This window comes from Diplotaxodon limnothrissa, linkage group LG14 (assembly GCF_057381915.1).
Source record: "Diplotaxodon limnothrissa isolate DT_005_m linkage group LG14, D_limnothrissa_male_GT1.1, whole genome shotgun sequence".
NCBI classification, from domain to species: domain Eukaryota; kingdom Metazoa; phylum Chordata; class Actinopteri; order Cichliformes; family Cichlidae; genus Diplotaxodon; species Diplotaxodon limnothrissa.
The window spans coordinates 3026970-3046063 of record NC_140609.1 but is presented as its reverse complement, the minus strand read 5'-3'; the positions used below and the strand labels follow the sequence as shown (position 1 = coordinate 3046063).

The 19094-nt window shown below is 41.5% G+C and overlaps 1 protein-coding gene across 3 annotated transcripts in view; it reads left to right on the top strand.

Annotated features, from left to right (window-relative positions):
- The window catches only part of bcas3 (BCAS3 microtubule associated cell migration factor), a 319817-nt gene that overhangs the window by 59696 nt on the left and 241027 nt on the right, over nucleotides 1–19094 (top strand). For all 3 annotated transcript variants that reach the window (XM_085371717.1, XM_085371719.1, XM_085371718.1), the window contains exon 15: nucleotides 4546–4873. In XM_085371717.1, the coding sequence (XP_085227843.1) occupies nucleotides 4546–4873 (328 nt within the window). The remainder of the gene's footprint in view (nucleotides 1–4545; nucleotides 4874–19094) is intronic.

Below are 19094 nucleotides of genomic sequence, written 5' to 3'. Positions count from 1 at the left end.
AGAAGAAAAGAATATATCGCGATATATATCGTTACCGCACATGCTTAAAATTATACCGTGATATGAATTTTAGGCCATATTGCCCAGCCCTAGTCACCCTTAGCAACAATAACTGCAATCAAACGTTTGTAGTAACTGGCAATGAGTGTTTTATAGCGCTGTGGACGAATCTTGGCCCACTCATCTTTGCAGAATTGTTGTAATTCAGCCACTTGGAGGGTTTGAGCGTGAACTGCCTTTTGAAGGTCATGCCACAGCGTCTCCAAAGTCCTCATTTGGTCTTTCTTAAGTCATTCCGAGATGGACTTGGTGTGTTTTGGATCATCGTCCTGCTGCAGAACCCAAGTGTGCTTCAGCTTGAGGTCGTGGACAGTCTCCCTCAGGATGTTTTGGTAGACAGCAGAATTACCACAAAGATTCAGAATCTGAATCAGAGTGCTTTATTAATCTCTAAGGAAATTATGTCAAGGCTTCCAGATCCTGAGGCAGCAAAACAGCCCGGCCATCACACTACCACCACCATATTTTACTGTTGGTATGATTTTCCTTTTCTGAAATGCTGTTTTACTTTTACGCCAGATGTAATAGGACACACTTTTCAAAAACTTCAACTTTTTCCACGTCTATTCCATGTTTTTACCATTTGTGGATAATGGCTCTCACTGTGGTTCGCTAGAGTCCCACAGCTTTAGAAATGGCTTTATAACCTTTTTCAGACTGAGAGATCTCAATTACTTTGTTTCTCATTTGTTCCTGAATGTCCTTGGATCGTGCTATGATGTCTGGTTCTTGAGGATCTTCCTTTCTTTGTCAGGCGGGTCCTATTAAGCGATTTCTTGATTGAGAACAGGTGTGGCAGTAATCAGGTCTGGGTGTGGCTGTTGAACTCAGCTTTCCAAAGGTGAAACACCACAGCTCATTTAAGTTATAACCTGGGGGGAGCCACTTTTTTGCACACAGGGCCTTAATAATAAACACCTTCATTTAGAAGCTGCATTTTGTGTTTACTTTCTGCTCAGTGGTTTGGTATCTCCTTTGTTCAATCAATAGACTTCTGGGGCAGATGGCCCCGCCCCTTCCTGAGCCTGGTTCTGTTGGAGGTTTCCTCCTGATAAAAGGGAGTTTTTCCTTCTCACTTTTGCCAAAGTGCTTGCTCATAGGGTGTTGTCTGATTGTTTCTATATTATTGTACGGTGCTTATTAAGAATATTAAGCACCTTGAGGTGATTGTTTTCATGATTTGGTGCTGTATAAATAACATTGAATTATAGTAATGCAGCACATGTTTTCAACAGGTAAGACGTCTGAAAGAACGCCAGTTAAGCAACCAGACTCTCAGACATACTGTTGTAATACGTATATATATATATATATATGTGTATATCATTAGTATTAATTCACAAATGCACCCATATGGCCTTCTTTTCTTTATAATGCTCGGCATGTCATACGTGATCTTCAAAAACAATTTGAAATTCCACTTTCCCTCACACATTTTTAAATTAGCTCAGGCCTAAAGAAAGAAGCTGCTTTACTGTTTTCTTAACTTGCATAAAGTAGTTTGAACCTGCATATTGACTAATATTGTTTTTCAGTGTTTCTGAGATCTGATTTTTAATGCCCCTCAGGCCCCTCAGGTCGCAGCATTTCATACTGATTGACTGATGTTCACTCTTTGTGTTCTCCAGATTCGTTGAATGGTTGAACGATGTTATGTACCTTAGATAATAAAAGCAAAATTCTTTGCAGTTTAATACTGAGAAATGTTATTCTTGAAACAGCTGATCTATTTGCCCACACAAGAGAGGTGAACCCCTCCCTTCTCTGCCTCATTTCTGGGGTACTTTTATTTATATATATCCAGTCATGTTACTAAGATGTTACTAGTTATATTAACATTTTAGTTGTTAGATGTTCCACTGTGTTTTGTTAAGCAGCACAAAACTCCATTTTTTGCCTCTATTGCAAAAAAAAAAAAAAAAAGATTTTAAGAGTTTTAGCAGTTGACATGTTGCCTTTCCATTGTTTCATTATGTAAAATGTATTTTTATGTGTTTATTTACATTCTAATCACTGTGTAAATGGAGTTTTTGGGGACAGACTGTCACTGTCAGATTTCCTTTGTAACCTACTTCCACAGAGTAACCAGGCTTCTTGTGCAAACATGTGATTTGAGTATTTGCCAATTATATGTCAATATTTAAAAACCTTACTGACTTTAATGTTAAAAACATCTTGTTTTAATGTTGTGATATTTTTTGTGAAGCAGTGGAAATGATCTAAACTTGTAGTTCTGACACAAAGCAGCAGCTCCAGTCCCAAGAAGACATTTGTGTTCAAAACCCACATCAGCCATCTTTAGTATATCCACATTGTTTAAAAGCATTTACACACTTATGGATCTGTTTAAATCTATTACGCTTCTGCTCACAGTTAACAGTGCTTTTCCATCGTTATAGATCAAATTAGGCTGCCGTAACAATATTGACAAACAGAGGCCTGTTATGTAACTTTTGTAATCGTAGTTAGTCTGTCAAAGTGAGAAGGATGAGGCGTCCGATGCTAACGACCACATAAACCCTCGTTAATTGTCCATCTCACGCCTCCGTGTGAGAGGTGTTTATCTGGTCACATCTTTGTCACATTCTCGTCATTCTTTCAGACTTGTTCTCAGGTCAGCTGAGATGCTTAATCTTCACTACGTGGTGTGACTGATTTAAAAAGAAAAACAAAGGCATTAAACTCGTCTTATCATCTTCTGACTGTCACACATGTCATCAAGTACTTTGTTGGAAAATACAAGGGAGAGCTATCCAGTCTTTCAGGAATGTGCTACCTCCACATCAGCCCTTGCATGTGACTGAAAGCAGATGCATTCCGCCTTTTTGAGATAACATTTGACAAATGTTTGATATGTGGATGGTTGTCACACCATGAAAGTACAATTATAGCCACCCTTCAGGTAATCCCCCACCTGATCGAAATGGATTTGGCCATGATATCCAGGACCCATTTACTGTTGGAGCCCTGACAGGTCTATTATGACCAATTACAACACACACAAAGTAGCCCTTTCTCATCTCTGAGTCATCTCTTATAAGCTACAGCAGAGGTCAGCCCTCCTCTTTCAGTCATCTTTGTAAAGTAAAGTAACTGTCTGGTATGCAGAGGATGCCCCATTAACTGTCATTGCTGGGGACAATTACCTCGTCTGACCTGGCAAAAGATTAGAAAGGCCTGGAGGGACAGAGCTTTCTCTTTGGCTGGCTGACTGAGGAGCCAGGCATTCCTCTTGTAAACTTTCTCCTGGATCTACACTCTCCAGCCTGCCATATAGATATAATAGATATATGTATTATTATTATTTTTATTTTTTTAAAGGCATGCCAAGTGATAGATGCAGTTTCAGCGCACAATCATTTCATCGGTCTGTCACCTTATCTCTTTGTCTTTTCATTTTCTCGCTCCCACTCTCCAGTGCTTGTATTGTCTCATGCAGCCTATTTGTCTGGTTTCCTGCATGTCTGACGTGCTCGGGGAGATCCTATCTTCTCTTGAATGTCTGCTCCCTGAGTGTTGGAGAAGAGCAACTAAATAAGGATGCCATTTTTCTTGGTCATTTATTTTATCGCCAAACAATCTCATATCTTATTGTCACCTCTTGCAAAAACTGTTGTCTGTTTCTGTCAGGCTAGTCGACATCTCAGTCATATCTCTTGATCTCTGCGATTAACACTATAGCCCAGTCACACTAGAGTTAGTTGCACTTTGGAGTAGTTTACTTTTGCGTCCATGTTTCTGTGCTGAATAAAATACGCAGGCATGTAAATATATTTTACACATTCATCAAGTTATTTTGAGACCATCCATCCACTTTCTGCCACAGGTCTGGGTCCGAGGGACAGCAGAGAAGCCCAGGCCTCTCTCTTTGACCATATTCACAGATGGGATTATTTTGAATTGTGCACAAATGATAATATGCCAGTGTGGAAAAGCTTTTTATCTTTGCCAACTGTCTCAGCTGAAAGAAGCTTCATTTCAACACTGTATCTTCTCTGACCAGCAAATCTAAAATCAAGGTCCACTGTAAACCCATGTTTGGGACAGTAGGCTTTCCACACTGTCCCAGAGCCATCCCACCAGTGATATTAGGACCAAAAATTTAGGAGGTTTACCACCCTCCAAGTACTTAGTTTCTCAAGTCACTCAGTGTGTAGTTTGTATGGAGTAGGCATCGTTCTGTTTTAGGAGCGTATGCACCCGAGGATCATCCACATAGAAGTGGCTTCTAAGAATGAAACTGAGGGGCTGCAGATACAGAGAAAAGATGCCCAATGACTGATCCCTGAGGATGTGAGATGGTTTAGACTAACACAAAAACATTCTCTCCAGTTTTTACACGTCGACCAGCCTCTACACTTTAATGGAATTTTCAGAAAGAAAGTTTTATGTGGTATGTGTCAACATTTCCACTACTTATGCTTATGGTGTGACATTTATCTGCTCTGTTTTTTGTCTGATTTTTTTTCACCTGTCTGGATCCAGGTACAGGACATGTGTTTCAGCCAGGACAGTCGCTGGGTAGCCGTCAGCACCCTCCGTGGCACCACACATGTATTTCCCATCAACCCCTACGGCGGTGCACCGTGTGCCCGGACTCACATGTCCCCACGTGTGGTAAACCGGATGTCGCGCTTTCAAAAGAGCGCTGGATTGGAGGAGATTGAACAGGAGCTGAACAGGGCAGCTGCTTTAGGAGGAGGAGCAGGAAGTCTCGCAGGAAGTGGCTGCATCTTAGGTGGAGGAGGCATCGGTGGGCGCTGTAGCCCCATACCTGGCCTGTCCAGTAGCCCCTCAGGGTCTCCATTACATGGTAAGGAGCTGGGAGGGTGAAGAAGTGAGACGCTTATTGATGTTTCAGTTTTAGAAGTCCAAGTTGGCGTCTCAGCAGTAGAGTTGTGGTCAGAAGAATAATCTCTGTGAACTAAACAGTAATTCTCATCTAGTCTGGTTATGTTGACACATTCACATCCTTAGAACAGACCACGGATTCCACCCAGAACTGTTTACCAGCTGTGATATACTTGGAAGTTTAGCCTCGAAAGTTCATTAGACTCTCTATGAGGGTTTTTGAGAATAATTTAATCTGGCAGCAAATGTCATAGAGAGTTTATATAAGTTAACAGGAAATCCAAAAACTTGTTTCTGTTAGTTTACTCATTTACTTTTCGCAACTTCAAAAATAAGGTACATACTGACCCATGAAGTTTTGATACAGTTATATCCTCACATACCGAGTGCTGAAATCAGTGTGTAATGTGTTTACATCATAAATGACTTAAATTACCTGTTGTCAGATTCATTTTTAATTTTGATTTATTGAACCTTTATTTATACAGGAAGTTCCACTGAGACTCTGTCTCATTTACAACACAGACCTGTTTCAGACGAACATATTAAAAAGCTTCAGGTTGACTGTTTTTAATGATCAGTTGACAATTACATCAACAACATAGTTTACAAACAGCAGGTTTTGTTAGTAATGCCTTAGCGGCCACGTTAGTGTTGCTCACTTACACTCTTTTCAACTTCTGCAGAGAATCTTTGTATAATCTAAGATATAACCTAACCAAGTGGCCAATGCCGTTCCCAGCATTTATACTTGTGGGTGGTGTTTTATGTGTTAATTACCTTGTGGCTGTGGCCTGGTGTTATATGCTGTTCTAGCCATAATAGAAACAAATGCAGTACTGGGCCTTTTCCCTCCTGGGTCCCCACACTTTGTTGTGGTCATGTTTTTTTTCCGTAGGCAAATCTGTATGTTGTTTGTTCAGACATGAAATCTCCAACCAGGAATCTGCTGTTGTCTCCGAGTCCTTGTATTGAGGGTATGATTGTTGTTCCTTATATTTGAGGCAACGGTTATTTTTCTCTCACAGTTCCTTTTGAAAACTGCAGCAGAAATGCATAAGAGGAAACAACTGTACTGAGCAGGCCAATCACAGTAGCTGTGGCCTCCATTAACGCAACAGTTGGTGACATTCCTGGGACAGCGGTGACGACACAGGTCTTCAGACGGGTCTGCAGTTACTGCGTACATACGGCGTAGACTTATTGCCCATCCCCTCTTGCCACCCTCTAACACATTAAGCAGAGAGGGGGCAACCTTTGCATTCACCTAGAGATGTGTTTCTGTCCACATGACGACTGTAAGCACAACAGTCGCTCTTTTTCAGCAAGTATCTCTCCGTCTGCAAGTATTTTGTCGTGATTGTGCAGCGATATAAAAATGGTGAGCTAAATGGAGTGTTACTTCAGGTTAGAGATTGCTGCAGTGGAGTCTGTGTGTGTCTGTGTGCATGTGTGTTTGTGTTTCCAGTGACTGGTTGTCACAAGAGCCACTTTTCCAGGGACTCTGCCACAACCTTGTCTCCCTTGTTTGTCAAACACTATTGCAGGCCACTCACACTAGCTGTGTGTACCTTTCTGGCAAAGATGCACGCTGATAAACACAGACTTTGTGTAACCTGCACTGTTTGACCCCAAAGGTGTTACTGGGAGTAAATTATCACAGTTTCTATGAGTCATGGTCTTCCTGGAATATCGCTGAGCTTTGATAAATGTGCTGCTGCCAGTAGCGGGTGGATAACTTGATAAACACTTCAGAGAACCACATGACTGGGAATCGATTGGTGGGTAATTCTGCATGCTATAGTAGAAGAGGTTTGAAAACTTAAGTCATGTTTTTTCGTGACATACTTTTCATCTTACTGCCGTGGAAACAAGCTCCTGAACTTTAAAATACTGTAACAAGCAGTTCGTTAACTTCAAAAGTGAAGGTCATGCAAGCAGATGTGTGATCTATTCCACAGAGCAGTGTACTCCTTTGGATATGTACACATCTTTCTTTTTATTTAAGAGAGACACTGTTATTTATCCCACGTTGTGTTCCAGCAAAAAGTGTTAATGTGCTGAAGTAAAATATTTAGATGGGCAGTTTTGTTTGAACCTAACCTCTTGCAGTTGGAAGATAAATATTTAAAATCGTGTCTTATCATATCTAACAATTTTCTCACTGTATCCTGTGACCAGGCTTTTTGTTTTTATCTGATGTATTCCCAATGCCATATCAGATGAACTCACCTCACTTTATCTTTTGCTGGATGTTATTAGCTCAGTGGATGTTGTTGCAGTGTTTTTCGTTCACTTATTTGAACTGTCAATATGAAACATCTGTTTAACCCAGAGGCATTACAAGCCTTGTAGTTCTGAGTTCAGTTGATTCGATGCTGTTCTCTCCTGTTCCTGTTTTTCCTGCTGTGGTTCATGAGGTACGGCTGCTCGTCTGCTAAGATTGGTCACTCTGAGTGCAGTCACACCCTCCGTGATTTACTGCTTCAGTAAGTGCGTTACACTGTGGCATCAACGTAAACACTGTTTCATACCATATTATCGGTTGCTGCTGTGGAGGCACCGATTCCTATCACTGGACTACTTGGATGCTCACATACGGCAGAAATGTGACACCGTAGTCTGGTCTCAGTCTTTTACCTTTGTCTGTTTGTTTGTGCAAATTATACACAGTTTAAAAACACGTATTTGAAAATGTGTTTGAGTTTGTTGGGCACTATAGCAGATTACTGCTGCTCGAGGTCAATCGGCTGGACTGCTAAAAGACAGAATAAATATTTGGAGGGTTTAGCGTCGTTATAATGAAATCCATTCAATTTTTAGGTGTTTCACAATATTGAACACAGGCTATTTTTCTGAATAATAGCAATAATTGTCATAAATATTATAGATGGAAATATTATAGATGATCCATGTCTCTCATCCTACGCCCAGCATTGTGCGGCCCAAAAGTCTTCAAATAGTTGATCGAAGATGCTGGACTGGCACATGAGGTTTCAGGGTCAGGTCTTACATACACTCTCCTGAGTGCCCTTGCTTTCTTTGTCCTTCCTGTCTTCCTCGTGTAGCTCCCCAACCCCCCACCACACACACACACACACGTACATGCATGGACACATTCCTCCACGGTGTGAAAAATAGTTCATCAAACATTAAAAGGATGTCTGGAGAGTCACTGCTGTGCTGCGATGAGAGACAGAGAAGCACAGAAACATCAAAGTGGGCTCGGAGGTGAAAGTGACTTAGCAAAGTAATGAGGTGCAATTGAGGAAAAATGAAGAAGAGATAGAGCAGAAGGAATAAAAGTGGGAGGGGGTAGGCGACAGAAGCAGGGAGAAAAAGATAAGTTTGTAGTAGCGGTGCTGAAAGCCGGGGTCTCGGGGAGCGTGGTCGTAAATCACACTTTGGTTTCAAAGGAGAACATTAGGGCCACCTGTCAACAATTAGTCCACACAGGGATGCCTAACTCTGTGTGTGCGTGTCTAGGTGTGTGTGTACATTTGAAAAAGATAGTGTCTACCTGTGGTAAGATATATAAAAATGAGCCGCTTTTTCCCTTTGGAGAAAGTTTGACTTCACTGTAATGTTCAAAAGGTTTCAGGAAATTAAAGTCGGGTTTGACATGACATCAATTTAAGAATTGCCAAAAAGTGCCTATTTCAGTAATCCATTATCAGTTGTGACCTGTGGAGGAAGGTCATTTAGGTCTCTCTCTCTTTCTCTGTCTGTCTGTTTTTGGTTTTTTTGAAGATAAATTGGCTCCGAGGCATCCTGCCTCATGTAAATTTAGAAATGCAGCCCCTACCGCCACCAGCGTTGATAAAACTCCATAATTTTCACCGGATGCAAACACATCGAGTCACATTTGCTTTTGTGTTTACCTTCCGGCCTGTTTTTGCTGGCTGGGTGTGAATTTTGGGTAGCAAAGACGGTTTTCTTAGGCTGGCACAAAGCAGCAGGGTGAGGCAAGCTGGGGCCGGGCCACCTAGCCACAACAGCTGCCCTGTGATTGTCGCCAGCGAGGACAGCGTTGATTTTTGGGAAGGAACTGTAGAAAAGTACACATCCTTCTCAAAGCTGCCAGCCTCAGGCCACCGGCACACCTAAAAATAGAGCCTGCAATTGGCTGGCTTCTTGTCACTGTTAAAATCTGAAATGGCTATTTATGTCCTTGTGTACAGTACTTTTTTCTCTCCCCAAAGCCTGTCCTCTGTGCGATCGATGTATTGTCATTTGAGGTGATGACCCATAATGTGAGCGTCCCATGCTGTAAAAGTGTGGTTTGTCTGCGGCGCAGCTCATACAAGGCTAGATTAGTAAGTGCATATTCTGTGCACAGGGCAGAGGTTATTGAGGCTATACCAGGCATATGGCAGCCACTGCAGACGTTTTATTATTCAGATGTCTTTCAGCTCCAACCACAGTACTGTATAATACAGCAGTGTGTGGAGGAAAAAAAGCAGCTTGATCATAATAATCTAAAAACCCTCTTTGATTTTCGCTTTGCTTTGACTTCATATTTTTACTGCGCCATAGTTCTGAGCAATACCTAGAGATGAGGTTTTTATCTGCTGACTGAGGGTCAGTTTTTCTACTGTCCACATGAAATGCTGTGAAATGTCCCGGCTTTCCCCTTTTCTGCAACATGTTTATGACAGTTATGACTTGGTGTGCATTTTTTCACATGCTTGGGTGCCTTTCATTGTATACATAGCACCAGTAATACACTTCCCAAACATAAAACATCAACACAGGGCTATTAGTCAGTGCAGCAGATTTGTTTCCCCGCAAAGCAGGAGCCCTGGTGGTCCGATCATAGGGCCATCTGGGCCCTGGCGCTGGTTCAGAGAAAGAGGGGGAGGCGAAAAACAAGGTGTGACGGGAAACTGTTAATTCACTTGTTGATAAAGGGACACTTCCTTTCTGCTATTAGAGGCTGACGGGTTGCTTATTTGGGTTTGGACTTTTGTTTTATCTCGCCCTCCTCCTCCTCCAGCGCTCCCCTTCGTCAGTCATCGTCCTGTGGTGAAAAACACCAACGCTTTGCTGAAGCCGATGCCAAGGAAACATTACCTCATAACTGCTGGTGTGTGACACGTATGTGCACGGCCTCGCGCTGACCCTGTTTTTAACAGTATAGTTTACCTTAAGTCAAACAGTCGCAGCGTACAGACAGAAAATCTAGAAAGTTTCGCAAGATACGATAGATGGCTTTAACAGAGGAGGTCGGGATTTTAATTTCAGTAACGTGTAAACTGCACGAACCAGTCGGATGGATTACTTGTCCAGACTTTAGTCGTCATAATGAGCTGTCCGCCTTGGATCGCTGTCCGGCCTGAGGCTGAGCTAGCCAGCATTTGCAAAGGGACCACATGCATGCCATTTCAGATTTTTATTTTATTCTTTTTTAATTTACTCTCTGATGTGGTTATACCATCTATACCATCTCCACGGCTACTGACCTCACCCAGATATCAGCGATATTTAGCTGACGCATGTCCAACCTCACAAATGAGTGGACACATACTTTCCAGCCATTTGGTGCCGTTCATTCTCACGTGTAGTAAAAGGATGGTCAAATATATTGCAGCAGAAATGCTAAGCCTGCTCTATCCCTTGTCCCCTGTAACAATCCAAAAAGCGTTGTTTTTTTTATCAGTCAGTCTGTTTGATGCCTAAAATGAAAGACTTGAACTTGTTACATTTATTCACTGATTTGTCACATTGTCTCCAACATCAGCTTATAACCAGCCATATTTTTTTTCATTGGTTTATATTGAAACTCATGTTCATTTTTAAAATTAAACATAGTTATGTACAAAAGAACATGATGAACCATATTAAACTTTTATAAATGAAATAACTCGTGGAGGGGACAGATTTCGAATTTTCTCAGATAGATAATACTTTGTACTTTTCAAATGTATGAAAAAAAGTTCTCCAGCAGAAATAATATCTGTTGATATTTAAAACTTTCCAGTAACTTTTAGAATGGACATAAAAAATAATTTTAGGTTCACTGGGTCAGCAAAAGTGAGTTGAGCCTCTGCATGCGTCTGTGACCTCGCTGTGCTGTAGTTGACAGGACCGAGTTTATCAGTTTCTTACCTTTCTTTGACCTTGTCCTACATTTTCTGTACACCCAACAACAACACAAGGATGCACATGGTAGCACTCTCCCCTGACATGAAGTTCTGACATTTTATCAATGACGGCAACATTACTTCCTGTTCTTTATCCTGAGACATTTGTATCGTGCTTCTGTGTCTCAGCTGAAAGTTGGAAATAGATCAGAGTCATTGATCATTTGGAAAGTATCAGTCAGACAGTAGAATAAGACAGAATAAACTTTTGAATAATAAAATGATTATAGAGGTGAAGACGCTGTTTTATTACCACAATGATCCTCCGTGTGGCGCTGTGTGGTCAGGATTGCCGACACTCTGCAGAGGGAGGAGCAGAGCAGGCAGGCCGTGCTCCGCAAAGAGAGACGCACAGAGAGGAAAGGACTCGTAAAGCCTGACTTGTTGCTGCAAGGATTTCGCCTTGATACAAATCTAACAACACAGAGAAAGCAGGGTAATTTCTCTGGACCCTTTTTTATGAATGGTCACTTCCTCCAGCTAAAACAACTTGCAGCCCTCCTTTGTAGGTTGTGTTTTTTTTAAAAGGCAGTCTAAACACTTATCTGGTGAATGTGGGGCCTCTTCTCGACCTCTCTTCTCCTTTTCAGTTTTAACATATTTAGAAAACGAGAAAGACGCAGTTACATTTGAAATGAGATATTTTATATAACAGCGAAGACACTTTATTTCTTCTCTGAGCTGCCTTTGTTTTCATAATTCGCCTCTTTTATTGGTGACACAGAAACCAGCTTCACCTCTAAATCCTACTGTATAGATCTTAATAATTGAAATGACAAATTACTTGTCAGCAGGAAATAGGAATTGGCAAATGGCTTCCTACAAGGAGCAGATGTTCTTTTAAAAGCATTTTTCCCTCGACCTGCCATGCAGTCAAGAGGATTTGTACATTACTCAGTACATTTGATTTAACAGTCGTGTGCCATCAAAGGTAAGCTAGTGTTTGCGGATCGTGTTTGTTGCCGGCTCCGGCGGCAGGATTCTCCCTGCGGTCGTCGCAGGAGCCAGAGCCCAGCTTGGCTTGAGTCAATAAACGGAGAGCTCAGCGTAAAACCACACAGCAATCGAACAAGCTGTTTACCCTGAAAATTAGCCTTCCCCTCTACTTTTAAGGCTTTTAAACCAACCAAAAATACACAGTGCAAGGAATATGTATCTTGGCCAGCATTTGGGCTCCGCCAGAGACCTCTGTCCTCTTTATAGGAACCCTAATAACTCAGCCTCCGTAGCCACTAACCCTCTCGTCACTGGCTGCACTCATCATTATTTGATTTGCAAAATTGTAAGGTAGAGATAAAGAAATAAAGCTGGCTTGCCATTACACACAGGCAGCACTTGTGGCTTACAGCTTATTGCCTGCCATGTGAATAGCACACGCTCTGAAAAGCCAAAGCCGTCCATTGTCACAGAAATCGATAGATTTTACATCCTGCTTTTGTTCTGTGCAGCACTTGGATCCTTATGCTTAAAAATCATTTCTATATGAATTCTGAAGCTTAAATCCTTCAAGACGTTTCTGTTCGGTCATCTTTTTAATGCAGGGTGTGTGCCCGTGTAAAATATGCATTAAAAAAATGTCAAACATGCTGTTGCTGCTAAAAAATGTCTCTCAGATTCATTTCTTTTTCTTCATAATTCAAACCAAGCTGATTTGAGTTTAAAGGTGCACAAGCGACGCCGCGTCTTTGTAGTCCTTAAAAATAAAGAAGCGTGTATTAACCTGAAAGAAACCTTTCCCTGCTTTGCCCTCAGATTCGTTGTTTGCTCGTGGACTAAGTGTTTTTGACGTGCTGTTTATTTAGACTGGGAAGTCAAAATTCTGCCTGCTGAACCCAGATCATAGCGGCCTGCAGGTTGTTACCAGCAGAACCGCAAAAAAAGCCAATCAGCACGAGATGGGGAGAAAAGCACGTCTGCACCGACTTTCCACGTTTCTGTTTGCACGTGTTTAACTGCTGTAGGTGGTGGATGCTGGTCCATTAGTGCAGACGAAAAAAGACAGGCACCGCTTTGACAAAATAATTAAAATACCAACTTCCTTCAAGAAGAGAGGAGACTGAACTCTGCAGGAATGAAAACACGATGATGGCGAGGATATGTTAATCGTTTTAGCTGGACTTCACGAGTTTCTGCCATTGGCTCGTGAATGCAGCGTGAGGCGGCTGTCACAGTAATGCAGACGTCTCATTATCTCCTCTCTGTCTGTCTTATTGTTTCCTCTCCTTTGGACCGCGAGGTTATAAAAGGAGAGGCATTTAGAGGCAGACAGAGTGACGGACGCAGCCAGTCTCCTCTCTGACCAGGAAGGTCAGCTTTTCCTCATTTAGCTCCGGGCATACGCTGATCTGTTTTTAATCATGTACGCTAACACAGTTGTATTTATTTATTTGTGTATTTATTTATTTATTTTTGGAGCAACTGTTGGAATCTATTAATGGCAACGGGGGGAAATACATACTGAAAGTGTATCTTAATACCTGGCCACACACAAAGGTGAATATTTTTTTGCATCTGATTTCATTTTTCCTATAATTTTTTGCTTGCAAAATTTTTTATTTAAAACCATTTTGGCCCGACGGAAACATGCCTGCTATTATTAAAATAATACAAAAAGTTTTACTTACAAAAAGCGCAATTTTAGGTTCACACTCTTCATACTGCTTTGATTGTTGTTGCTAAATTAGTTAATTTGTTGCAGATTTTTCTACTGAGATTTTTAAGCATTCAGTCAAATTCTTTCTCGTCTAACGGAGATGTTTGCTTTTCATGTGCAGCAGGACACCTTACAAACCTCGTTCTGGTTTCTCTAACGTCTAACGATTGCCATAACCCATCCCATCTTTACTCCTTCACCCGAATCAGATGATAGATACACACTCAAACACACACATATGGTTGAAGTGTGGGGTGTCATCCGATCCACTGGAGCCGTGTAACCCCCCCACTCAGCTCCTCTTGCTGGCGACTCAGTCCCGTCTGATGAAGCCTTGTAAATACTGACATGCTGTAAACTTGCGGATCTGATTTCAGGGTGCTGTTTGTGCGTGTTTTTGTATTTGTGTGCATTCCTTCACCTGATAGTTGTTAGTTAGAAATGCACATATGTGTTGTTAGACGTGGACACGTTCCGCTTCTGTGTTTCTGTGTTTTTTGTTGGTTTTTTTCCCTCCTGCCTGCTGCTTTTTTCCCTCTTCATTACAGAACCGACTGCTCTAAGCTCTGAACAAACTGCTCCTTGGCCGTACGGAGCATGTCTGACACTAAAAGCCTCGCTTCTTCTTTCTTTCTTTTTTTTTTTTACCTCTGGTGTTTGTTCAGTGGAATTTAAGAAAGAAAAGAATCGTGTTTGGGCTTTTTTTTTCTATTTTTGCTCTTGTCGAGTGTCTGTTTTTCTAAGCTTCCTGACATGAGAAACTTCAATAAAAATACAAAATGTTCAAAAAATTTTCCCAAATAGGGCCGTTAATAAAAGCCCCCCGTTAGCTTGCGGTTTGGGAGCTGGAGACCGGGCAGGAAGCCATTTTCACACAGGCCGCCCTGACCTCGACTCTTAACTCTGACTGAAAATAGCAGACGAGCGAGATCACTGTACAAAGAGAAAAGAGAGAGAGGTGGAAAGGGAAAACCGAGGAGATAGATACCTCAGCAACACTACCTGAGAGAGAACGAAAGAAGGAAGGAGAAACAAAGCGTTCTGACTGATGGCTTTTCCACCAGTCTTCCGATTCCTTTGCAAAACAGTAAATCTCGTGAAGTTTATTTTCTTTGCAGCATCTGTGTTTTATAAGGGCTCTTTTAATTTGTTTTTACTCTGTCCAGTGGGGGATCCCCTCTCCTTTCTTTTTTACTCCCCTTTGTGTTTGACCCTTTTTATTCTTCCCCACAGTCCTTTTCTCTCACTTTCTTGTCTTCCCTTCTGGTTTTCCTCTCTCCCTCTCTTTCTCCTCCTGTGGAAGTGAGTGTTTTAATAATGCTTCCTTAGGGAGTTGGAGATGGGAGAGCTGCATTTTCTTCTTCCCTGCTTTAATCTCTCACCACATTTCTGGGAAACTTGCATTGTCAGGTGGTAGAATTTGGGGACACATTGGTACAGGTCAGCTGCTGTTGGTCAATTATTGCTGAGCTACTTTGAGGTTTCTTGAAATACTAGATCAAAGTCAGTATCCATGTTTTAATGGTAAAGCAGTACTTTTTTTAAATGATTTGTGTGTTTTAAATAATGACATTTTTTTCATTTATTTGTATTTAGCAAAAATAAAATTTAAAGTGTCAGTAACTAGAAACCTATAAATGTAAAATACCTTTTAATGAAATTGAAATTAAAAAGCAACAAAAAGAGGATCATTGATTTATCACTGATGATAATAAAATAAAATGTTCTAACTGCTGCTAATAAAATTAATCCAATTTAAACCCCATATTAAAAACCTTTTACTATGTTTTTAAGTTTACAGAGAAACCTTCCAGTGTGATGCTCGTCAGCAGATTTAGGCCATAAACAGAAAACGGCCTCGCTGCTTTTTGCTCTGGCACACCTGCTGATCTGATAAACTCCATCACTCCTTCTTTAAAGTAACCCCTTTGTGTAAATATCAGAATCAGTGCAAGCTTCTCCGTCAGTGAAGAATAAAACAAATTCTGCTGTTTAGTGACTCGTGCCATGGTTCCTCGTCTCCTTTCCTCGATCAGACCTGTAAATCCACAGTACTTTTCCATCAATGTCATCATTTACTCACATATACTCGCCAGGAGTTCACCGTATAAATACATGCTTTTAGCTTTACAGTTGGAAAAAAGAATTGTCTGCATACATGTAGTACATGTATACATAGTATAGCTGAAAATGAATAAACAATAACCAAAGTGTCTGTTTTCCACCTGTCACATCAAGGTAACTCATACTGATGCAAAAAGAATGGGGGGAAAACAAAAACACATTTCCATAAAGTACGCCTGCTTATTGATTTGCCTAAATGAATGAATGACCTGAAACGGCCACAGCATTAAAGAGACAGCTACGACCACAGCAGGGCAGTGGTAAGGTACTCATCATCAGGCATGAGCAAAAGTAAAACTTTTAGTGGGAATTATTTATTTGGATCTTAAAAAATCAAATTAGTTTCATGCGTAACACTAATGTACTTCCAAAACTTTAAACTAGGGTAAATAAAATGATGATTATGTATAAGGACAGATTTACATTCAGCTGGCTGAGGAGCTCCAGAAACCCCCCGCACCCTTTAGATGCTTGATTGAAAAGCGGCGAGCCAGCATTTACACCCACTTCATGGAGGAAATTTGGCATTGTTGCGATTATATATAAATAATGTCGTCTTTTGATATGTTTGTGGCTATATAAAGCGTTCGAGGCTATTTTGATGTTTACGCCATTGACATGTTTCTGGCACCAAAGTAAAGTTTGACACCCAGAACTAATTTACGTAGGCTGTGAAATCCACTTCCTGTGTGACCAAAGTTCCTCCACACAGTTTAACGTGCCAAAGTCTGTCCAGTTCGTAACAGTAAAGCTGGAAAATGATTTAAACAGAGTCTTCAGCCAAATACACCCAGTGCTGGGTGTAGTAGAGACAGTGCTATTGACAGAAATAAAAGCTATTCACAATTTCAAGTGTATTGCTGTTAAGTCAAACTAGATGATCGGGTTATTGGTTGTTTGACCTTCAAAGAGTTCAGAGTATCAGAGCAATAAGTGATTGTTCATGTCAAAAACTGGACGGTATGTGGGTGTCGTTCTGTCTGCAGACAACCACACAATTAATTCCACTGTGAGAGAATTGTGCTCAACACTTTGAGCGCTGGCAGTTTTACACTCTGTGGGATCAAGCTCAAATCCAGTTTGAGCGTGTATAGTCTTGTTGGTGTGTTTGTTTATGAAATCCTGTGATGAAACCTGCCTTACCCAGCCGTTAATCCCCAATGAGAGTTTTACTGGCTGATAGTGATCCATCATCCAAATGCAGAAATTTTTTCCCCCACCCTGACGAGACACATTCTCTAGAACCATTCTCCTGTTTAGCTCGTGCGAAGTTTTTATTACACGCTGAAACGACTGCTATTTGCATTAAGACAGAGGCTTTTTATCTTTTTGACCATGAAATGGGAAGTAAGCAAAGGAGGAATATCAGCTTCTGTCCAAAAATATCTCCAAAAGCAAAAAACATAAAAGCATTCCCCTACTGGGACACCGTCTCCGTCTCTTTCTCTGCCCCTCTGTCTCACAGCTGCAATATCATCCTCGAGTCCAAGGTCTCTCCTAGCTCCCCGAGCATCACTCAACATGTCACCTGCCTAACCTGTTGCCTCCCCATCTCAGTTCCCCTCCATTGCAGTTTGCTTTTTTTTTTCCCCACCGACTGAAATATCCTCTCTGGCAGAACAATTCAAATAAGACACAGTGTTTGCTTGGGCGCACAGTCTTCAGAGCTTGTCCTTTCGCACATCGGCTCCAAGTTGCAAGCCACCTGCTTGTATTGGATGCAAATAGGGTATTAAAAGAGGGGAGAGAAACATGAGATAGCGTGACACGGGGAGGCTGAGGAGAGAGAAAGAGCGCGAAGGATAGAGAGAGAGGCTTAATGTGAGAAGAGAATGCAAATGCTGTTGAGACAAGGCAGGATGGATGCAGGAGTGCTGGATGGATGGTTGGATTAGGGGAGAAAGAAAGGCGAGGGTCAGGTGTTGGTATGACTTTTCGCCAGGGTCAAGGTTTTTCTCTGGATGACGGCAACGGAGCTGGATTTGCATTGATGGATCTTCTTTCCATGGGGATGTCATGTATCAGTGCTTGGGTACATCACGCCCCAGTCATTAATCAAATCATGGCCTCCGTCTAGAGCTATCTGTCTGCCAGGCGCTTCTCATCTGTCTACCTTGTCTTTCTCTTTGTAGTAGACTCGCTCTGCGTTTCGCTTGTTTTCTTTCTGCACTTGTAAATGATTTCAAATGATTTTAGATGCCCGCTGTAAGGACACGCAGCAAGCCTTTAAAGTTAAAATGCAGCAAGATTGTGATAAAAGCAGAGCAGGTGACATTAGCAGGTACTAAATGTAATGGTTTGCTGCGGCGATAGTATCAGTAAGAAAATGGTGCTGTTGTCTTACTCACCTGTCATTGTTAATAAACTGTAAAGTCTAAAATCTTACAATCATGTATAAATAGTTACAATGACTGTGCTCACACAACATTTTGTTTTCTAAATAATTGATATAAATAGACGCGTGCACAGGCCTGATTTCCACTCCCACTGTTTACCATAGCTGGATGTAGACACACCCTTAATCAGTTGTTTGCATACATCTGCTCCACCACTCTGACTATGAAAATAACAGCAAAGAAGAGAAGTTTCACATGATCGCATTGCCAAAGATCTTTTAACAGTGCCCAAGCTCACAGCCTTCCCCACCTGCTGCTGTTGCAGTGTTCGTAACAATAATCTGTGTACATGCAGCAGTAACACTCGCATCAGTTTGTGGAGCTTGAAATGAAAAAGTCTTTAAATGCTTACATAATTTGGATTTTTGTGTATGCAAAATGAAACTAATGGCATCAGATCATTATTAGTGATCAGTGATTAAATTGTTGTCGGATTAAATATTAATTTTAACCACACAGTCCTCTGCAGAGGCCCATGCCCACACTCAGTGTCTGGAGGAACCTGATATAAGCAACTAAAATTATTCTTTCTTTTGCTCTGGTACTTTATGCATACTCCAGCTTCTGTCATGCCAAATAAACTAAAAAGGACTGACGCCATATTGCATCCACACTTCCTGTAGTTCACAGAGTTGGTCGTGAAGTCTGATATTACCTAATAGAACCTAAACCTTCCCTTGATAAATGTCCCGCATACCATTCCCATTCAGTGAGAATGTCTACACCACACACACACACACAGGCTTCCCGTCTGCCTCCCACCAGTTCACATATCATCTTCTGTCGGTCCGTGATCTCTAACACGGCCCGTACCAACTCGTCTTCTGTGTCTGGGGGCTTATGACAGCTAAGGACCCCTCAGCCCCG